This window comes from Monopterus albus, unplaced genomic scaffold, assembly GCF_001952655.1.
Source record: "Monopterus albus unplaced genomic scaffold, M_albus_1.0 scaffold3.1, whole genome shotgun sequence".
In the NCBI taxonomy this organism is placed as follows: Eukaryota; Metazoa; Chordata; class Actinopteri; order Synbranchiformes; family Synbranchidae; genus Monopterus; species Monopterus albus.
The window spans coordinates 3,295,708-3,319,395 of record NW_018127883.1 but is presented as its reverse complement, the minus strand read 5'-3'; the positions used below and the strand labels follow the sequence as shown (position 1 = coordinate 3,319,395).

Sequence of the window (23,688 nt, the reverse complement as noted above, 5' to 3'; positions counted from 1 at the left end):
CAAAGGTCAAACAGATAAAGGTTAAAAATGCAGTGCGTGTAAGAGCAGAGGAATGGAAGCAGAAGGCAGAACGTGCAAGATTTCTTTTAAAAAATCCTTTTTTCTTTTAGGGACTTGAATAGGAGGAGAAAGGGAGTGGAGAAGATGAAAAATGAGTTGAACATTTTCCATGGAAGGAGGGAAGGGTGGGGTTTAGGTGTGATATTTCTATGGGAACAGCTGGTTTAGTCTGTTTATCTGACTGACTCACCTCACAGAGAGTCTGAGAATATGGGACAGAGCCACACACACACCCACACACACACAGTCTGACTGCTTTTCACTGTCTGACAGGTGACACCGCCACTCATTCTGTAATTCACCGTTGCTGTGAGGTCTGTTTTAAATGTGCTGCAGGGACTTTTATTTAGTTTGTACTTGCTTCACATTCCTGTAGCTACAGACAGATTTGGCACATGGCTCCAGTCAGTGTCAGAATCCTGAAAGAAAGAGAAAGATCAGAATTTAATCAGACAACACTTACAGTATCCCTGTAAGGGGGGTTGCTCCAAACTGTTTGACAGTATCACATAGAGCATATTCAGTAGGAGCTTGCTGCAGCTCTTTAAGCTACCGTATATGATGATACTCACATATTTAAATCTAAGGCTGGTGGTGACTGTTTTGTTGCCACACAGTAGTAAACTGAATATCTTGGATTTTGAACTGTTGGTCAGAAAAAGCATTTCTCACCTTAGTGTGTGGGGAATTATGACAGAGCATTTTCCACTAGTATCTGGTATCTTGTATATAAAACAATTACTGGATTAATCAACAAAATAATCTGCAGATTAACTGGTAATATAACAGCCCTATGCTCTAAATCCCTGTGTTATGAACTGGGAAATGCGAGCGTTTGGGTCACGTGCTGTGATAAAGCTTACTGCTATAACAGAGCCTCTAGGAGAAAGCTTCAGAAGTGATCAGGGTAGTTGTATCACACCTATTTTAGTGCCTGCCCCTCTTCTTCAGCAAATGGAGAGCTAAACAAAATCATTTAGTGCATCACAAGACAAATCAGTGTTGCACCCTTCTCGAGAAGAGCCGTGTGAAAATTCTGACAATCAGCCGTCAGTGACAGATCAGATACTGCATCACCTCCAGCTCGCAGATGTTGATACGTTGATGTAACTCTTTCACACTCCTGTGAAAGTATCTTGCACGCCCTGCTGTTAGTATCAGTGTAGTCTGTTTGACCAACTGGCTACACGACTGACTCCGCATTTCTGTTTGTTTCCTTGTTGTGTAATTATTTTTCTATGGGTTTCTTTGAATTGTAAAAACTTACTTATCAGGACAGATGCCATTTGTTGGAGAATTAAATAGTATAATGTATCATCTTCTAAGTTCACAGCGAGTTATAAAATGTTGAATAATTAATGAAGGATACAGATCATCTGGTAAATTATCACATACAGTATATTAAGTGTTTACACTTAATAATTACATTTAAATGCAGTGAACCTCAATTTAAATTAACACATAGCATGATAAAGCTCAATATTTAACTCAAAATTGAGAGTTAGGTTTTTCCATACTGTGCTTCATTGTCCATTTAATTGCTTTTGTTATAAATTTGACCATTTAATGATCCTAAATCCTGTTTTCTCTGCCAGCTTAACACACTGAGCGATGGTTTCTTTATGAGCACCAAATTTTCTCAGTTTCTTTGCAAGAGATTTCTGTCTGAAAATAGGTTTTTGAGTGAGGCTTTTTTTCTTAAGGTTTAAATTTAAGTATTGCTTGTACATACCGTATATACATGGAAAAACACACATTTAAACTTTAATCTTTTTGCATGTGAAAGCAAACAAAAGATTGTGTTTTGCACCTACAGCAGAGTCCTGTACAGGTCCAAATTTGAAAACCCAGCCTATCCTGACGTCTGAGTGACGTCCTATTAGCTGGACATGAGTTGAGGGGTCAAAGGTTGTGCCAGAGGCCTTCACAATAAATGTATTTATTTAGGCTTGATAAAATTATGCTGGATTAAATATTTAAAAGAAGTTGGTCCTTTATTTATTTTTGACTTTAAATTGTTTATTTCACTCACTACCCGCCCACCTTTAGCTTATTTTTACCCATGCTGTACCCATGAATTAATGTTTACATATCATTTTTTGCGGGTACCCGATCCGGTGCAGGACTCTAACCTACAGTAAGACTCTCATCTCCAGAGTTCACTGACTTGTTCCCGTCTCTCCCTGCAGTGATCCTCCAGGTCATCGCTCTGATCATCTATCCCGTCAAGTTCAATGAGATGATCTTTGAGGGCAACTACTACTACACCTGGGCCTATGGCTTTGGCTGGGGCGCCACCATCCTCTGCATTGGCTGCGCCGTCCTCTTCTGCTGCCTGCCACGTTATGAGGATGAGCTGACCGGTCTGGCCAAGACCAAATACATCTATTCCTCTGCTTAAAGACTAAGCTTGCACACCTCACCCAGTTGCAGCCATTTTCACTTTTCACTCTGAGCTGGAGCAGGAGCTGGCCATTGAACATTTTACCGTGAACCAGTTCATCAGAGATGGTTAAATTGATTCAGCAGTGGAAAACCCGCCGCCATCCATGAGTGAAGTTAGAAGCAAGGGGTGATTCGTACTGGAAGTGGACTGTGATTGGATGCTGCATCTGCTTATATAGACCCCTATTTTAGATTAAATCCACGTCATACCATAGTGTTTTTTTCACATTCTGCATTTAAAGGATAAGTCCAGTGACTTTCTATATTAACAGTATTTTAAACAGTCCCTATACAGAGGCTAAATCCAACAATAATTTCACCTCAACTCATTATGAATGTCTTTCAGTCTGTTAGAAATGGATTAGCTTTTTCATCTGTGCCATAGACCTCCGCTGTTGTTCAAAAACAAGGTGCATCAGGGAAACATCCCACTGCACTGCTTGATGTGTTTCCTCACTATGAAACATCAGACCCTGATATTTTTTTAAAATGTTGCCCCAAAGGCTCCGAGCAGCCGTAACTTTTTACACCATCTGAAGTAAGTAATTGTCAAAGGCCAGTGCACAAGATCTCTGGATATTCTTAACACACACACCTTTTAGGTTATCCAGTTTGACACACTGATGCTCAGCCTTAAGACCTTAAGGCTGAGCATCAGGCTCTTGTGTTTTGTAATGAGGAAATATGTCACTAAGTGCAGCGATGTGCTTCCTTGATGTTTTAAGTTGTTTTTGAACATCAGTGGAGGTCTATGACATGGACAAATGAGCTAATCCCAGACTGACAGACATTAACAGTGAGTAAAGGCAAATCATTGTTGGTTTTAGTCTGTATTGAGAATACTGTTAATATAGAAAATGGCCGGCCTTAGTCTTTAAGTGTAACATGTCCTCATCTCATCTGTCCTTTTTACCCCAATTCACAATCTGAGATCACCCAAGTGTCCTTATCTGAGGGATATTGTATAGCCTACTTAAAACCTTGGCAGAAGAGCATTCCAGACTAAAATTTTGTAACATTAATCGTCATTTTGTGGGTTGCATTGAGTTTTCTCAGTTCTTCAGTGTGTATCCTTTATTCTGTATGCTCGTGTGCATAGGATAAGAAGAAAGCAAAGGCTTGGACTTGGAAGCTGAATGTGGAAATGTGCATGCAGTTTAGCAGTCATGTTTGTTCCATCTGATGCATTCTTTGATGCTGATTCTCTGCTGTTTGTCTCCAGAATTTTGATATTTTTTACTTTTTACTAAATGGGTTTAACTTGGGGCGTTTGCTGTGCTGTCTGTATCTGTTTTGAACACTACTAATAACACTTCATGATTTGACACAGCAGTGTGATAGTTAATACGATACAGGGGAGGTTAAAAATAGAGCTGCTTTATTTTTCTGATTTAGCTGCAGTTGTTGCTTCTCTGTCACTGTGAACTGGAAATAAATTTAGATGAATTTTCACTAAGTGTGATAAATAATTAGAATATAGCAACAATCTTCCAAACAGTCCAAACTGCCATGTGTAATAATGATATGTCAGATTTTTGGTTTAAAGGGAGCAATATAATTCTGTGTATTCCAAGTCTTGTTGCCTCAAAGAAGGTACCTTTAGAGAGTGGAAGATTAAAAGATGTTTTTCAGTCTCAAACAGATGACCAATCATGTATTTTCTACAAGCCTTCTGATAATGCTCCTTTGGTTAACCATCTGCTGGTTTGATAAGACACTGAAACCATGATGTGCCTTAGCTTCTTCACTGTTCTGTTATTGGATCCATAAATGTCCTGTGGGACCAGTCAGTCTGGTTTTACTGCTGTCAGTCAGTCATCAGTCAATTTTCTATTTAGACCAAACAAGACAGAATTATTTTCTTATATTGCATGAAACAGTTTTGGGAAAACAACGTTTCTGAGTGTTGAATGAACAAAAAAAAATGTGATTATTGATCTTGGATCAGTACTAGTCCACAAATGAATGTTTTAATCATCTAACTTAGTGTTTCAGCTACTATAGCTGTATTATTTTGTAGGAGTTTTAAGTGAAGATAAGGACCGATTCAGGCAGGTTCACACTTGAAGGAACTCTACCTGCATGTTTCCCTTCAGGCATTAATTTGTTCGCAATGCCAGATTTAAAAAAAATCATTAATCACTGTATGGTATATATATTATTCTATAAGGTTTTAATGACACTGATACATTTTGGAAACAACCCATCTGTTTTCCTGCTGTAGTATGAATCGAGTATTTTTGATAGTTAGTATTTTTATACAATAAACAGTTTCTTTTTTGCTGAGGTTACATTTCCAGACAAATTTTTACAATGTAGTGACCATGTTTATGTTTAGAGGCAGAAAGAGGGACAGTGGAACAGAAAACTGAAGGAGAGAACGATACGGAAAATAATAAAGAGGGAATGTTTGATACTTTGTGTGCTTATTAATCTTGTATTGACTTTGTATCAATCAGTTAAGCTGAGGATTAAGATGCAGACAAACATCAAAATATATCCATCCATTATTTATACAGTACCGCTTATCCTGGACAGGTCGACAGTCTGTCACATGGCTGACAACCACACACACCCACACTCTTACATGCAATTTAAAGTCACTATCAAAATATATAAGCAATATCCATATTCATAAGGCCTGTCACCGCTCACTCACAGGAGGATCATAGTTAATAAACAACACACAGAACACAAATGTGAGTCACAAATTATGACATGCACACACCCAGAGTGCCACACCTCAGGATGGTCTTGAGTGAGGACTAGACTTTGCTCAGCATGTCTTGACAGCTCTGGTTTCTGTGAGAGGGCAGAGAGAGAAGAGGGCAGAGAAAATGACATGAGGGTGGGAAATACAGCGGATGGACGCAGAAGGGAGTGAGAAAGAAAATTGTTTTAAAAGGAAAGGAAATATAACAAGTAAACAAAACTGAGACTGAAGCTGGTAGTGTAAGAAAATAGATCTAAAGGATCATCTAAAGAATTGTGACAATATTGGGAGTCTTTTCCTCTTTGCCAGACTAAATCACTGTGCAATTTCCCTGTTACAGGCCTTCAGGTTGTTCTCATAGCCTGTCTCATTTTACTTTACCCTAAATCACAGGGACAAAACATGCAGTGAATCATGGATTCACATGTTCAAGCATGCTGCACCTCTGGAATCTATGAAATATTACCCTCTACTGGTGAGTCAGAGGTAAATCCCTAAAAGGAGAAAATAAATAACAACCACTTCAGCATTTATAATACTGGAATATATTCATAGAGTTCATAGTATATTTCACTACGAAGTAAGCTGATAGTGTGAAAGTATTATTGTGAATGCAACCAAAAATAAAAGAAAAAAAAATCAACCATTAAAATGAAATACCTTGCAGTTAACATTAGGAATACAGCTAAACATAATTGTCATTATTGATTAATCTGCTGAGTGGCTTATTCCTTGATTAATCATTGTCTATTAAATGTTATAAAACAGCTGAAAATGTTTATTATTTCTCACAGCCCAAGGTGACATCTTCAGATGCCTTGTTTTGTACAACCAACAGTCCAAAACACAAAGATAATCAGTTTACTATCATGTTGAAATGCATTAAATTATTACATTTGAAAATCTAGGTCCAGCAACTGTTTGGTAAATGGTCCTATACTTGTATAGCACAGCAGCAGTCAACAGGCGGCAGCCTCTTGACACTGCCACAGTTTAATTTGACAAAGTATCTGCAGATACTTAAGAAGAGACATAACAGTCCCAAGTACTGCACAACACATAGTACATGCATATGAAAACGTTGCTTCCAAACTGAGGTGTGTGACATAATACTAACTGAATGCCACCTACAGGCAAGCTTATAATGCTACGTGAGCAGGTAGCAACAAGTTACTGTTACAGTAAATGAGCGGTGCAGAAGCTCAGCAGAGCAAATGAGTGGAAAAGCACTGCCAGTTTATGCAGCTCGACATAAAGCAAAGAGCGCGCTGAGTGTAGACCTATGTATTTTCTATTAGTGTAAACTAGACAAATCAATCTGTGTGCTAGGTAGATAGATAGATAGATAGATAGATAGATAGATAGATAGATAGATAGATAGATAGAATTGTGAGCAGAACTGTGGTGCACAGAACATTCCTGGTGAGCTATAGTTTTTCATCTGTGTTTCTACAGAAGTGCCACTAGAGGCCAGGCTCGATCAGTAAATTAATAGTAATAGCTTCTATGGCTCCTTAATCTTCCACCTATCCAACATATTGCTTTCTCTCTCTCTAGGTTAACTTTTAGAGGTGTGTGTAAAGTAGTGGCCCACAACAGAGACATGAGACAATTAAACAATGTAAATTTAATGTCAGCCTTTACCCCTACACAAAGCTGTGTCAAGTGCTTTTCAGTGGAGGCTGGTTTCGATCCACCTCCGAGGTACTTTCCGCTGAGAAGAAGAGCCAGAAGAACCTGAGATGTTCCCCTTCACAGTTCTCCCCAGGGTTCTCCCCACTGTTCTGCCACCTCATACCAGAACGGGGCCCTGAGGCTTTTGGGGCTCTGATGGAACGATCTGGGTTCAGAAGTCACTCCGAGGGACTGGCCACACTGTCAGAACACAAGAGACATATGACTCTGGAGGACGTAAATAGGTATGTATAGATTAATGTAAAGAACCTGGTTACCAGTAGATAGCCATGTAAATGGCCAACGTGTTTCTGATTATTATAAACCTCCAGTTCCAGTTGTACTGTGCCTTTTTTGAGAATGGCGTTTCCAAGAAAGAACATGACTTAAATCTTTTCATCTTTCTAAACTGATTTAGATCTCTCAAGGATTTATAAGGAAATGTACAGTATTGAAACAATGGAGTTGCAGTAGCACTACAGGTCTAATGTAGGGAATTTAAGTATTAACTTCATTTATTCTTGAGGGGAAAACTGTGCTCTTAAGAGATTCCTACACACTCAGAAACAATTCAGAGGTGATTTTTGTTTTTGTTGCTGATCCCTTCTCAGCATGTGTTGTGTCTGATCATCCCATGTACTGTACAGTAATGTGAAGGGTTTGGACAGTGAGGAACTTAGAGGATTGCTCATATTAAACCACCTGGTGATTTGAGACAACAAAGAGGGTCAACTGTCTATCCTGGGGATTTCCATGTGCCGGTGACGGTGGCGTTTTGCTTTCTTTGCTTCCACACCTAGCTAGCTGTGAGTACTAGCAATGAGTAAGCCAGCATGTGATCTAGTAAGAAATCTAAGAGTCAAATCATCAGCATTGTTTTTAACATTCCCATCAATCAGCATCCACACAGGTGAAGCAGTGCATTCAGATTCCAAAAATCTTATCAAATGCTGACTCATTTGTGGACATTTGTGAAATCAGTATAGGTGATGTTGTATGTGTTTGCTAACTTGGAGGCAATAGCTTTGTGCCCGTTTTGAACTTTAAAAAGTAAGGCTGAGTCTCTGAGCTCAATCATGCATGCTGTCAGGTGAGTATTAGAGTTTCTGTTCCCCATGTGATTAGGTAGGAAAGGAGCTGTGGTTTCCAGTGTTTGGGCACCACATGAAACAGGGAGTGCTTCCACAGGGAAGGGAAAAGAAAATAGAAAGCGAGCTGTGAATCAGCACAGGGGTTTGTCCATTTTAGTTGGATAACAGCAGGTAGATAAGATAAAATAATTTTTTGACAGTAGTAAATTTGAATATTTGTTAAAATGCACCACAGAGCTTTACCTCTGATTTACTTTACGGTTAAGCTAACCTATTTCTCACCTGTATATACACGCAGCACCAACAAGTCAAATGTGACGGTTGGAACAAAAATAGCTTGACTGCTTCTCTTTGTTGTAGCTTCTGTGTTGGTAGACCACAGTTCCACAGTTGGTGTACTTCGCCACATGCTTATGGCTCAATCAATGATAATGCAGCTTGTTAACAGTCTAATGCACAGGTGCACAAAGACACTTGGGATATGACACATAGGTTTGTATTGTTTGAACTTTGAGCCACAGAGAGGGTGGATGCAAGGTGATAGTGTTTATTTTTGCTTAATATGAAAAGGAAAGATAGTCTGTTGATTTTTGGTACAAACCTGACTTATGAAAAACATTACAAAGCTATATGTGCACATTTATGTTCAGGCTCAGTGCCATTAGTTATTGAAACATGGGTTTTCCTGAAGACATAGTTTTTTTCCATAGTGATTTAGGTAAAGAAAGAGGGAGAAACAGATTAGTTTGATGATTCTTGGATTCAGCATGTTAACACAGTCCAAATCTGCATCTGCCCTCTGAGCAGAGGAAGTGATAATTTCCTAACAGTCAAAACAGGGCAACATGACACCTGTACACATTTACATATAAACGCAAGTAAATAGGGCCTATGCATATAATCAGTTAGCTAATCAAAGTGTACTTATGATCTTGTGGTGAGTTCTTCTTTCGTTATCCTCACTCATTTGCAGAGGCTGGGCTCCTTGCAGGCTAATGATTTATTTCAAAAGCTGTGTTATGAAATAGATTATGACGCGACCTGTCTGTCTCCCCCAGTGACGCTTCTTTGTGCACAGTAGGTGGACTATGCTTTTCAGTATTGAGTCAGACAGATAGAGAGCCCCTAGCGGTAGGGAGCTGCAATTACCCACGAGTGAGAGAGGAAAATGGGTGGACGGAAAGTCCCCGTGTGGAAATCCCCTTGACTTGGGATTTTTTTTTCTTTTTTTTTGGAAAGAGAAGGTTGAATGGCGCCGAGGACCGCTGCTGTGAGGCTGAGTGAAGTGGCTGAGAGAGGACTAGCCTGAGCATCCGGGAGGGCTTTGTTATTACCCCGACATATTACACAGGTAAGACACCCGTCCTCCCTCCCTGCGCCTCCCCATGTGGACAGCCTTTCTTACCCAGGGGCTGAGACATGGTGGGTACAACACGTTTGGGCCTTGAGTGATGTATGGTCGTGTTTTTGGGGACATGGAGGAAGCTTGAAGCTTGCTCACGACAGTGGCTTTGACAGCCATTGTTTACAAAGACGTCACCCACAAGCGGATAACGGGGCATTTAAAAATCCAAATGTAGCGTCGGGGTCGCTGCTCCGTGTCGATACCCGCGCTGCGAGACCCGATTGAACGCTACATTGTTTCAAAGGTAGTTGTCATTGGAATTACGTAAGCTTTTAACGTCAGCAAAGTCTCCTGTTATTGTGTTTTTGTGTAGCCAGCCATGCTAAACCGCAGCAGCGCCTACCACTGTGCCACTGTCTGTCTGCCTAAAGTCTGCCAGCGGTGCCCACACACCAAACAGCGATTAATGACCGGTGTCAACATGTTCACTGACATCCCGGTGTGTGTTGGTTCCCTCTTGAGACTGAGTAGCCTTTTAGCATGGCCTGTTCTTGTTGTTGCACCTGCTGCTGTTTGGGTAGTAAAGGCACAAGAGGCCACTATTCACCAAGTATTCAGGTGTTGCACTTGTGAAGTTAAACAGTTGCTACTGGCTCACAGCGGCTAAACGGTCGATCTGAAAATGTTGCTGGAAGTTAAAAAGTCAGCAAACTTCGGGGCCGTACTGCTTGATCATTACCTTCTACTTCCTGTAACCTGAAAACGGGCTGACACTTAATTTTGGGTGAAACATTCCTTTAAAGCCTTAAGCGTGGCACCCTTGAACAGCCACTCTGCTCTTCCACAGTACTTCTACTGCCAGGTTGGGTATTAAAGCTTAATACTTTCCAAACAGTACCAGTCAATGCACACAGTTGCATCAAGTATCATAACTGTACTGCAAGTTTTCCTAACTTAATCTAAGCAGCTGAGCCAGAATTTTGCCTGAATAAAATACAAATAAAGTTTGCGAGGTTTCCTGTTTTAAGGCAACATTAAGCACAGACCACTGGCAAGGTTTAGGTATTTTCTTAGATGGAAAACATGTTTATTTTCCACACTGGCCCGGGTATCAAACATTTTGTAATGCTCCTAATCTTGTTTCAAACAAAGACTCTGTGCAGGTTGACAGCTTTGCCCTGTAGAGAAACGTGTGGGTGAGCGAAGAGGCCTTGGGCAGTCAGTGTGACCCCCCACCACCACCAGCCTGGGAGGCTCTGGGGGGGGGTCTTCACTTAGAATCTGGAAAACACCAGTTTACTATAAGAAGGCTTTGAGCTCAGTGAGACACTGGGATGCCCTGTTGGGTGGAACTGTAAAAAACCATTAAGACAAAAAGGAGAATTAAAATAACAAACAAGGATACAAAGGATCCTTTGTGTACTTAGTTCTGTTTGGCCCTCCAGAATCTCCAGCGAAAAAGCACCAAATATCCTCCACAGTGGGATGATCCTGGGTGTTGGGTGGTTTCCCGAAACAAAGTGTAAATTAAGTTGTCTTGAGTCTCATTTAACAGGAAAGGGAATCTTCGCTGAAAATTTCCACCAGTCAGGTTTATTGTTCTCTACTATGCTCTACTATAAAACAACAAACACACTTCTTTTCTCTCCATCCAGTTTCCACATTGTTTGGTCATCGGCAGTTGGTGCCTCCTCCTCCTCCTTTCCTTCTCCTCGTTCCTCTTCCTCCCCTCCTTCCATCCACCTGGCCACTCATCCGCCATGTCACAGGGTCAGAACTTCCTCCCCAAATTCCTGTTTGTCTCCAATCTGCTGAAGGCCGTGAAGATCCGTCAGCGAGTGCTGCCAGCGGCGGCCTGATGCACCACCTGCGGGGTATGCACCGTTACACTCTGGAGATGATCGCCATGAACCACTTCCCGCAGGCCTTCAGGGAGGTGGTGCAGGCCGCCATCTTGGACCGAGCCATGCAGGCCTCATTGGAGCAGGAGAAGAAGCTCAACTGGTGTCGGGAGGTGAAGAAAATGGTGCCCTTACGTACCAATGGTAAGAAGGATTTCACTGAATTGAAGTGGAATTTGTCTTCAGTAAACAAGGTTTCTATGATGTTCTCACTCCATTAAGTTGGGAACATTTTAGTGAGGTTTTGAGACATTTTATCACAGGTTGAACATATGGTTTGTGGAGCAGGAGGTTCTGCTGGCGTACAAAATTCAACAGAACGGCTGCAGAGCTGATGTCAAACTTTTTCCTTTGATTTTAAGAATAGTTCTTTGCTCATGGTGGAGGATGTGTTTTGCTTTTGTTTCACTTTCTGTGATAGAGGAGGTGTGTATTTATGAGTTGGGGCTATTTGATATGTAAATTCTGAGATGTCATTACTCACAAGCAGGGTTACGGTAAATGACAACAATCGGGGGACACTGGTTCCACTTTCACATACACTCATTTAGCAGCCCCACTGGTTTACTGTGCTGAGATGAGTGTTCGAGTTCAGTCAACCCATTGCTAAGTCATGTTTTCTGTTGCGTGGATGCTGTAACACGGGAACATCCCAGGTTAGACAAACATTCAGACATGGGCCTGTTTACCTCTGGTCATAGCTCTGTAATGGGAAAAAACTCTGGCGTCACACGCAGGACTGTTATTTACTGTTGATGATGTTTCAGACCCGACTATTTCCACAGTTCTTGATTCACAGCCCTAGGGGTATGCCCCCTCTTTTTCTGTGTAGGTGTGTAAAGAGTGTGAGTCTCAGTGAGTTTTAAAACAGCTCAAATAATTTTACTGACTGATGTAGGTTTGTGTCTTTGTGACTGTCGGATGTGTCATGTCTCACAGTCAAATGTGACCAAATCCAGCTGTTTTTTATTGTAGTTTATCTACATTGCAATAATATAAACATATCAGGTATTCGCATTAGATTTAGGTCTATTTGTAGATGGGGGTAAAAAAACAATGTTTGAATGGAAACATAAGCCACGGCATTCACAACAGCAGAAAAAAGCGGAAATCAAGCTGTGTGACAAGTTTGTATTAAACATGTGAGTTTCCAGAGGAAATGCTTTGCGTCTCTCTCATCGGAAGCAATTAACGTTTAGCAGTGAGAAATTTCTGTGTTGCCCTCATCTCAGAATTTACTTTGATCAGTTACTGGATGGATGAGGAACTTGCTGGATGTTTTGTGTCATGTCCGCCTGTTTGTTTTTCGTAAATCGTGACTTTGCCAATTCTGAATTTAGCGATGAGTAAATAAGTTACAGTAACTCTCATCAACACATGGTTCCTCCTCAGGAAGACCCCTGAACCGACTGACTTCTGCTACTCGTAACCTGAAAGGAATTTCCTGACTTAGGAATATGATGTCATAAAGATGAGACAGAATTTAGAGTCGGTCAAACATTGAAGGATCCAGACTTGACTTTGAGCAGAGGACGGACAACAACCACACACACACACACACACACACACACACACACACACACACACACACAGACTGACTGCTGCTGAGTCACTGGAGCTCAGCAGACACACACAGAATGTGAGAGAGCAGTAATCCATCAATGAAAGTCCAGTCAGAGCAGATCATATTAATCAAGCTTCTCAGTGTCATAACACTGCTAGAAGATCAGTCTCAATATTGTCTGAGACCTAAATTTACCAGGTAGCTCAAAACATTAACAACTCTCAGCTAATTTCAGTATTCGCAAAGCCTGACTTTATTCCCAGATTAGACTGAGAAATACAACTGACCATTACAAAAGCAAAGCATTCTTATAAAATGTTAACTCCCTAGCAGTTAAATTTATAGGGCCGCATCCATTTTCCTGTTTCGTGCAACTCGGCCACCCAGTGGAAAAAAATGCATAATTGAAATTCAATGCGTCTTCTGTCTTGGATGTCTAGAACACATCCGAGGGTTTTTCCCAAACAGCATCCAGTGTCTGTCATGTGTCCCCAACCGGCAGGATTTGTTCAGCTACAATGCATGGACTTTAGCATCAGAGAGGACACACACACTGCCACTGTCCTCTGCCTTTTAAGTACAGATTTCAGGTGTCTCTTCTTAAGGTCGTATCCATATTATTTGGTCTTAAACACTCCAGTTCCTTTCAGTGCACAAGCAAAAATAGTCTTGGCCAGGCCTTGTCTAGTCTCACTAGACAGCTTGCAGACCAAGAGTGGGACACTAGTTGATGTGCAATAGAAACCTACAGAAACTGGAAAGCGCAGCATTGCTAACTTGTGTCACCTGGATGGCAACAAGATAGGGATTAAGTCTGGCTCTACACTGGTGCGTCTTCAGGAAGTGTCTCAGCGTGCCACAGAGGAAGTGTCTATATTTAGACTGATGGGACCAGCAGACTGTCTTTCATCCATAGTCACCGTGCAGCTCAATTCAGGGTCAAAAGTCTGTGTGTTTTTGTGCACAAGAGGAACAGATTATACATCTGTGCTTGGGCATTTGTGCCTATTTTTATATGCCTGTAAAAGTATCTCTGTTGAGGATGGTGTGGTTGAGGATGCCTGTTCTCACTAGAGAGCTCTTCATTTTATGTTTTTGTTGAGAGTGATGCAAGAGTGCCGAAATGCAACAACACCTAGCTGGTCTAAAATAGAAGCAAATGTTTTTGTTTTTTTTGTTTTTTTTTTACTCAGAGTACAGTGGGATGTTCCTTCAATTGAATGAAAACAAGTGTAACTCACATTACAGGCATCTTGTACCAGAGGTAATGTTCTTTTGAGATGACTGGTCGGAGTTTTGCCAGTGGCATGCATGTACCTCAGGCTAAACATATTTTAGAATCCTTGTAGAGTAGACTAACGTGTTCTTAGCTGTGATTAAACAAGTTCTGTTGTAATGTGAATGACTCATAGATTAGGATTACTTTGGTCTGAAAGTTTCATTTTTATTACTGCAGTATTATACGGAGAAGGGTGTGTATACTTCAGAAGGGTGTGAATGTTTGCCAGGTAAACATTAGTGAACAGATTATAAAGATAGAGCAAAACATGTGCATTAGAGTACATTTGTATATGTTTGTGCATGTGAGTGCAAATGCTATCTCACTGGTAATTAATTACAGCCTCCATCGAGTGCTGATGGCAGTAGTTAAATAGATAACATTCCATCCTGTCCAAGCCACACCCCTTTGGAAAGTCCAGGACCAGCTGAGTAGCATTGATGAGCTGGGATCACAGGAGGGTAACATAAACGCACACACACACACACACAAAAGGCAGAAGTTAGTGCAGGGAAATTCCTGTGTTTAGTGTGGCAACAGGGTTTTTTTAGAGCTACACAAATTGACACTGACTCCTCTTTCATAATGAGAAAAAGGCCCAGTGCTGCCACAGGAGAACAAATAAAATTCCAAGATTTTTAGTTTCTTATGCTCTCATACACATTACCTTCTGTCAAATCAGCTCTTTATCCCTTTAGACGGTTAGTGTAATATACTGTAGAGGAAGCAGCTTTCTGTGATTGAAACTAGATAACATATTGTTGGAGATACTCTGAGGAGGTTAAGATAGTAAAGGAGTGGAATTTAATTTTTCAAAGATGCATGTCAGGTAGATTGAGGTTCATTTTCTGTGGCCAACTGGGCACAAGCTGGACTTTCAGACACGTGACGGTCATATAATAGTCTTGACACCAGCAAGAATCAGCCTGATGGCCTGGAAATCCCCGGCCTTCTGTTACATGCGTGTGCGCACTGCATTTGTCTGCTATGTATGATGTATAATCACAGCATTTGCATGTGTGTGTGCGCGCCTGCCCATGCACGGTTTCAGATGTTTGTCCTGTGTACAAAATTACCTACTCATAGCACTAATACTGTGTGTTAGCATATGTTATATTTACTTCTCTCTTCTGTGTGCGTCTATAGGAGATGGGAACTGTTTGCTCCATGCGGCCTCTCAGTACATGCTGGGAGTCCAGGACACAGACCTGGTGCTTCGGAAAGCCCTCCATGGCGTTTTGAAAGAGACAGACACTGGCGTCTTCAAAGCTCGCTTCCAGGCAGAGTTGCTCCAGTCCCAGGAGTTCACCCAGACCGGGCTTCGATACACCACCATGGTATGAAGATTAGACAGGGTCCGTGTCAAAAGCCTTTTTGATTACTTTGCATTAAGGTTACTTAATGCAAACTCTTTTGTGTGTGGGTGCTGTTGCAGAACTGGGAGGAGGAGTGGGAAAAGATTGTGAAAATGGCATCTCCGGTCTCCAGTAGCAACGGCCTCCAGTTTGACTCCCTGGAGGACATTCACATCTTCATCCTCTCCAATATCCTCCGCAGACCCATCATCGTCATCGCAGGTACTCACTTTTTTATCATCTCAAGGTAGATTTACTGGTCCTTGTAGGCTATCGGAGACTCACTGGTCCAGTATCGAAGTAAGAGAGAAAAGAGCGCGTATCTCTGAAAGCACAGACTTAAATATTTTGCTTAGTTGTTTTCATAGCGTTTCATTTCACTGTGTCCCCTCCCATCTACTTTGGTCAGTGGATAAAGTGTGAATATTGCACTTTATAAAATATTGTTTCCAAAAATGTTTTATCAAAGTAATATATGAAAAATATAGCAGTTTTAAAGGGGTGACCACACATTTTGTTGTTCTTGCCATACACTTGGTGACAGTTTTATTAAAAGTTATTAAAGTGATAAGCATTGCAAACATTAATAATTAAAATTTCCAGATTACTTAACTTGTTTCAGAAGCTGAAAAGTTCAATTTCATGCCGACAATAAGTTTTTTAAAATGTGCGCTCAAACATATTTTTCAAACAGTTATTTTTAAATTAGTACTAACTCTTAAACTGTTGTTGTTTCAACAGACCAGGTGGTCAGGAGTATGAAATCTGGCTCCTCCATCTCTCCTCTGAACGTTGGTGGGATTTATCTGCCGCTACACTGGCCGCCCACAGAGTGCTACAAATACCCAATAGTTCTCGGCTACGACTCCCAGCACTTTGCACCCCTCATCACTATCAAAGACAGTGGCCCAGGTAGGAAACACTGTGGAGCCAACACGACAAAGGCAAAAAGAAGGAGGCTGAATAAGAAGCTGCTCATGTTTTCATCTCTTATGTAAACGTGTTGGTTTGAATTTCCCAGAGATCCGAGCGGTACCTTTGATCAACCCAGGCCGAGGGGGCTTTGAGGAGCTGAAGGTTCACTTCCTGATGGAGAAAGAACAGCAGCAGAAAGACAGGCTTCTCAAAGACTACCTGTTGCTGATAGAGATCCCCGTCATAGGCTTGGGCTATGACGCCACACGGATCATTAATGCTGCACGGTATTTACAAATTATAAGCTCTGCCCCATAAACAGACTCAATGGAAAAGAAATAGTAAAAGATTGATATTTCAGTTGTAGGTCATGGCCGTAATGCTAAATGTAGTTTTGCATGTGAAATGAAAGCCTTTGTCTTTAGATTGATGATCACAGATATTATAATAACCAGTACACCAGTGACAGTAGCTTTATTAACTTTGAATTTAACCAAAAAGTATTAAATCACAATAATTGCCGTTAATAACCACATTGTATATCTCTGTCCTAAGCCTGGATGAGGGAAATCTACCTGAAGACATGAACCTGATGGAGGACTACCTGCAGCTTGTCAATCATGAGTACCAGCGCTGGCAGGAGGACAAAGAGCAGGCATGGGCTGCACAGCCTCAACGCCCACCACCCTTCTCTGTCTCCCAGCTCTCTCTCATCGAGATACGCTGTGCCACACCACGATGCACCTTTTATGTCTCTGTGGACACACAGCCTCATTGCCATGAGTGCTTTGAGAAGCGACAGGCCACTACTGGTGGAGGAGCAAGGATAGAAGGGGTGGTACAGACCAAGGGAGGAGGGGTACAAGGTGGGGTAGGTGTGACAGGGGCGTCAGAGACTGAGGTGAGCTCCAGAGGAGCTCGAAGCAGCAGCCCCCCATCCTCCTCATCTGGGAGAGGGATGGTGTTATCCAGCCCCCGATCAGCCCCACCCACCGCTCCCAGCCTCAGCCTGTACAGTGAAACCCACGCCATGAAGTGCAAGACACCCGGCTGCCTCTTCACTCTTAGTGTGGAGCATGATGGACTTTGTGAGCGCTGCTTCAATGCCAGGCAGAACCATGGACCCCCTGGGACAGGAACAGCTGCTACAGGACTCCCAGGCCCCAATGGGGGGCCTGTAGCCCCCCACCCGGCCCAGGGTTCTGGCTGGACCCAGTGGGGGGGCTGCGAGACAGAGACAGAGCGCTGCAGCATGTGCAGACAAGAGGCATTCAGGATATTCAATGGCCTGTGTCCACCCTGCATGCAGAGACAGCAGGCTCCAGAAAGGGGAGAGCCACAGCAGAACAACCCCAGAACTGAGGCCTCATCTTCAGCTTGGACCCAGGCCAGGGACGCCGAACAGCCATGCCTCACCCTAACCCCAGGGCACACCTCAGCCTGGCAGGCCCCTCTGGCCCGGCCTTGTAAGAGATCTGGCTGCCAGTTCTTTGGGACGCCAGAGAAATTGGGTTTCTGCACTATTTGCTACGTAGACTATCAGACCAACCACCGTAAGTCCTGAAACTAAACTGGAAGACTTCTGTCATATTATAGACTTTTCAGACTTAGAATCGAACGTCTGTTTGTTTTGCATTGGAGAAAAAAAATGTTACCCAATTTTTCTTTTCTGAAATGTAAAACCATATAGGGCATTGCTTATGTTGGCTGTGTCTGTTCCAGACCTGACCCCACCCCCTGCCCCGGTCCAGAGCCGGCATGGTTTGGAAGCAGGTTTCCAGAATGCCTCACGGTGTCGTGGGCCTGGATGCGGTGCGGTTGGCAAGGCAATGCTAGAGGGCTACTGCGACAAGTGCTATGTCAAAGAGCAAAGTGCACGGCTCAACCAAGTGGCACATCGAACACCACACTCCCCTCCTCTAGTCATGGTAGGGGTCTGTCATATCTTCTCTCCCTTGCTGTGCTTCAATTCTGTTATCTGTTTTTTGTGCCATATCCTTCCTTTGTTTGTCTTTCTTTGTCTGAGATTCTTACTGCCTGTCTTCTCAAATCAACAACAATATCCTGTTGATCTACAGTTGCCTTTGAGTTGCCAAGTGACCTTTCTCCTCTTTCTTTTTCTTCCCATGTCTTTTTCTGTACAAAAAGCGAGACCGAGCAGCCAAACCCAGATCATCGCAGCAATCTCAGACCCAGACCCAGACTCAGACTCAGTGCCGGCGGAGTGGCTGCAGTAATGTGTCCCCAGGTTGCACAGATCTCTGCCCAGAGTGTCACACGCGTGGCCAGGGCAGAGAGGCGGGCAGGCGGGCGCAGGCGCCCAAGGAAAAGTCCAAGCAGCGGTGCCGGACGCAGGGCTGTGACCACTACGCCAACCAAGAGAAACAGGGCTACTGCAATGAGTGTGACCACTTTAAACAGATTTACCGCGGCTGACCACATACATACCCACGCACACAACAACCACGATGACACATTGCTAGCATGCTAGAGCCACTGCCCTACTGTGGGCACCCCATGCCAGTCAATGCACCTCTGATACTAACTAACCAACTAACTAACTAACTAACTAGCTAGTGACTAACTAGTAACCTTATGGCCTGAAAATCAAACCCCCCATGTAGAATGTGAAGAGAGTGTGTGTGTACATGGGGGGAGTGAGTGAATGTGTAAGAGTGTGTGTGTGTGTGTGTGTGTGTGTGTGTGTGTATGTGTGTGCGCGAGTTTGTGTGTTTGCAGTAGACATGGCCTCCAGAATACCTTTTTGTGCAATTATTATCATCTGATGTGCCCTGTGCACTTACATGGTGAGAGGTTTGGCTACGTGTCAGACCAACTGACCTAACTCTTGTGTACAATATGTATTTAGAGGTACGTAGTGAATCGTGCCGGACAAAATGATTGTATGTTGACATAACGAGAAGCATCTGGCATTGCTTTCTAGACCACAGCCAAGGATTTATAGCTCCCGTCTGTCTGTCTGTCTTAATCCATCTGTGTATCTGTCTGCCTGTCTGTCCAGCATTTGCTCTGTAGAGTGAGGGGTGCAGTAGCTGGGGAAGTCCAGCAACAAATCTGTGGAAGTAATAAGCAGAAGTGAGCCAAACTAGGCCAAAGCAAAGCAAAGAAAATGTTTGAAATGAAATCACCAGTGTTTAGCTTAGTTCTCCAAAGTCACTACTTTATGTCCTCCCAAAATAGACAATGATTTGCCAAATGAGGCTCTTGCAATCAATATTGTAAAGTTATCAAGAATTGATTTTCTTTCATTAGTCAGTTGGTATAAGTGTTAGTTTATATTTTCAGGCATATTAACTTTAGTATTGTTACGTATCTGTTGTATGAAGTTAACATTGTGAATTGCTTGTTACGGAAAGCAAGAACAGACCATGTGTCTGAACAGTGCAAGACAGACAGGGCAGGCCCCTGCTAGTTTTGGTGCTACATGTACAGAAATACAAGCCTCTCCATTGTAGCCAACATGCTGGCGGTGTCAGCGGACAGATGGCAGAGAACACAGTAGAGACAGGACTCATTTGCTTTCTGTTCCTCCTTTCCTTCCTCTTATTTCCCATCTTCGTCTCTGTTGCCTTGGACATTGTTTTCCTGTTTACTAACCACTTAAGCACCTAGAGACGCATAAACAAATGTGCACACCTACCTACACATGCACACGCAAATGTAGTAGCTCCTGTCAAGGGGGATGGCAACTATATAGAGAACTGAGAGCATAGTAATGCTTGATGCCTGGGTGATTATTCACCTTACCAATCACATAAATGCACGCTCAAGCAAACAGCTCTGTGAGATTGTATGTGCCCCACCCAGCCTGAGGTGATGTGAGCGTAGACCCATAGAGGAATGAATTCCTCTGTGCTCCACCCCACTGGATGTGTGAAGGCGACAGTTTCAAATCTTCAGAGAGCAACCCTATTGCCTGCTTTGTCTAATCTTGTTTATTTGAATGTTTTGTGTGCTGCTGCTACAACAGCACAGTATTGGGGCTGATCCTCGATAAGTTTTGCCTTTAAGTAGTGATTAAAATTTTATGGACCAGAGGGGCCTGATCAGTGATTCTGTATCTGTGCTCCCACCTATAAAATGCTTTTGTGAATATGGATCTTGATCCATATTGTAGGACCTTCTAATCTGATGCCTCATCTCCAACACACATACTCACACATACAGTACATATGGACACATAGCACACTCGTGTGTGCGTCTGGGATACGCAAAACTGACATTCCTGTTTTTTTTGGTTTTTTTTACGTTTGTTTTGGGATTTTTTAAATGCATTTTGATATATTTGGGTTTGTTTCTGCCAAAAAGAATACATGTGCCATTAATCACCAAACAGTTGTTGTTACCTCCTCAAAAATGGCCAGCCTGGACCATTCTTATCTAGCGTGCCACAGATAGACATCTCCAATTCTTTATAGCCACAGACTACACCTCAACCTCGCTCAAATCCCCAAATGGGCAACATCTTTTCATGACCATCTAAGAAATATTTACCTACAAGAGATAACCTCAAGTGTAAAACATTTAGCAAACTAACTCAAATGTGATACTAACTGGAACAGTTATTGCCCTCATACTTCTGCAGAAGAACTTCACTGCAGTAAGCAGATGTCCATCTCTGGCTCTGGCTAGAAAAACATAGACAAACAGGCTCTCGGTCTGCCTTTTCGTTCAACTGTATCTAAAGCTGTCAGGCCAGCCCATGTGTTGACGGCCTGTACATAGGTCTCTGTGTGCTTTAATCACCTCTAGACAAACCTTAATCAATTAAAGGCCAATTAGTGGTCACCTCATCGGGACCCCTCAACAAGGTTACGGGGCTCTGATTGAGTCTGACTGGGAGAAGATCACATAAGTTGCACATGACTTGTCTAAGCTGCTGAGGCATTTAGGAATGGTACTCTGACTTGCTTAGGGACATTCCAACAGAAGAGCATCCGCTTAAGAACAGAAGGTGTAACAAAACATGCAAACAGAGTGGAAGTACCTTTGTGTGACCTTTCGAGAATATGGTATTGTATGAAAAAAGCCTGGGTTTATTTGTTAAGTATTTATTCATATCAAGATATCTGTATTGTGTGATTCAATAATTATTTATATGTTGTCCTGAAATGAATTATTTTTATTAAGAAATCTGTCTAATGTGCTTCTTGTTTCATCAGTTACTGTGTGTGTGAGAGAGATTGGTGGAGACTGTGAGAAAATGTGTTTGCTCTATCACAGAATATGCACACGTCACAACCGTGTGAGCTACCCTACAAGCACTTCCACATGCAGTATGCTTGTGTGTGCTCCCGGAGATTTTAACATTGCACTCTTTTTGCAGCATTGCCTCTGTCTGCTACACTGTATTGCCTAATACTTTTTCTGCTAAAAAGCAGTTGCTCACTATTGGCACCAAATCCATCTCCAGTGTTGCAAGTACATTGAGCGCTTCAAAAGCTATCAGATGACTGATCACGGAGGCCTGGTTTAGATGTGGCAGGGTGCACCATTTTCCCATGCTTAACCGGGTTAGCTCTTTTCTCCGCCTCACCGGTCTTATTTCTTTTGTTCTAGTTATACATTTTCATACAAAAAAGTTCAAATGAGGTTTTTCTTAGGTGCTTTTTTGCCACTATTCAGTTGTTTCCAGGCTCAGTGTCATGCTTTTAAAAAAAATATAAATGGGATCCCCCACCTTCACATAAAAGAGACAGTTCACTCAGGTGGAGCAGATCATGCAGTGGGAGGGGGGAGTTTGGAGCAAGAGGAGATCAGGCAGTGACAGGTGGGGAATTGGTGACCATTTATATATGGCAGGGCTGAGTTGACACTTAAGTGTGGGACTGCAGTGTTGTGTGTGGGCTTTCTCATCAACCTACAGCCCCTACTGCAGTCAAGATTTGTAGGCTGATGTGGTTTCTTGGAAATACCCCAGCATGCAAACACTCCCTAGTATAACTGTTCCTGTGCAGACGAGCGCTGTTTTCACTCGTGTAGTGCTGCAGAAGTTTCAATGCAACTGTCATATAAACATAATTCTTGAAACCAACATGTTAAGGACTGCACATAAAACTGACTGAGCCATGTTAACGTACACAGTAACGGGCAGTCACATGAAATAATGTCTGTGCTGTTGGGTTGTTTTTGCATTATATTTTGTAAACTGCTCATAATAATGTATGAGAAAATTATAAATGGCAAAGTAACACCAGCTGTTAAATGAACGTAGAGGAGTAAAACTCCTCTGAAATGTGAAATACAACAACACAAAACTGTAATGCCACACAGAGTGAGCTACTTCCATCCCTCATACAGTACTTTAATGCCGCAAAATCCTTAACAGATTTGCTGTTTATCAAATGAGTGGTAATTCTGCCTTGAACAAAGCGTTTACCTTGACTGCAAAAGGTTTGCAGGACACTAAAGGCTGCATTAAACTCAAATTTACACAGTTACTTATAAAATCTATATGACCCAAACTGTATTTAAACTGCAACAATAAACTGAATAAAGATGCCAAATCTAGATTACAGCTCTGTGTGTATTTCTGAATGAACCCACCAAAATATGACTCACTGCCTCTTCTGCTGAAAACTAAAATGTCACAAAAATCAAAAGTACAGTTGAGACTCATTCAACAGGAAGTTATGTTATTGTGCAAAAGGAAGTGGGTGTTTCCATGGTTATCTTTGTTTGACCCTTTTGTAAGCAGTGACACACCTAAAGCTAAGATAACACCCTTTCCACCCTTTTCTACCAGACAAACACATCAGCTACAAATCATTTTGCAATTACAGTATATCATTTGAAACTCGCCCGAATCTGTCTCACTTTTATCTTGAACTTGAGGCAACTTCCACGTTAGGCTGCAGAGGATGCAGAGAGGAAACACACAAAACACAGTTAACTTTATATAGACATTATAATCTTGTAGTCAGTCTGTGTTTGAATAAGAATCTCACTCTCAGCCCTTAACATAATCCACTAAACTGCCAAAACTCTATAATGTATACTGAGTATTTTCAAGTTTAATACCCATTTTGTTCCTATTTTTACATACTATGACATGAAAAGTAATTCTCCCGTTTATTTGGCATTTATAAAACATATATAAATACTTACTAAATTTATAATGATGTTATATAATTGTCAACAGATATAAGGACATTTTAGTGTATTTGTTAACTATCACAACTCCCTCTGTCAGTTTAAATGAATTATTTATTAAAAAGTAAAACCTAGCCATAATTAGATTTAGATACTAAATATCTTCCAGAGCTTCATTAACAGCCTGCTCAGTGTGATGAGAGGGAAGAACTGTCTCTAAATAAATGAATACT

At 42.0% G+C, this 23,688-nt stretch overlaps 2 protein-coding genes and 1 long non-coding RNA gene across 3 annotated transcripts in view; 2 read left to right on the top strand and 1 right to left on the bottom strand.

The window, feature by feature from the left end:
- Positions 1–4,144, top strand: part of perp (p53 apoptosis effector related to pmp22) — a 10,524-nt gene extending 6,380 nt beyond the window's left edge. The window contains exon 3 of the mRNA XM_020599056.1: positions 2,250–4,144. Within this exon, the coding sequence (XP_020454712.1) occupies positions 2,250–2,461 (212 nt within the window). The 3' untranslated portion in view covers positions 2,462–4,144. The remainder of the gene's footprint in view (positions 1–2,249) is intronic.
- Positions 3,696–7,129, bottom strand: LOC109959581 (uncharacterized). Its single transcript, XR_002274861.1, has 2 exons — positions 6,863–7,129; positions 3,696–5,307 (listed from the first exon to the last, which is right to left on the bottom strand). It is a non-coding gene; the product is annotated as an uncharacterized LOC109959581 (long non-coding RNA).
- Positions 7,130–9,222: 2,093 nt separating this feature from the next.
- tnfaip3 (tumor necrosis factor, alpha-induced protein 3) lies at positions 9,223–21,860 on the top strand. The gene is given in 10 exon segments (XM_020599041.1): positions 9,223–9,334; positions 10,984–11,167; positions 11,170–11,373; positions 15,219–15,409; positions 15,508–15,649; positions 16,169–16,339; positions 16,449–16,629; positions 16,898–17,895; positions 18,065–18,270; positions 18,491–21,860. Coding segments are annotated over 9 exon segments (2,460 nt in total). The 5' UTR covers positions 9,223–9,334; positions 10,984–11,088; the 3' UTR covers positions 18,779–21,860.
- Positions 21,861–23,688: the final 1,828 nt, after the last annotated feature.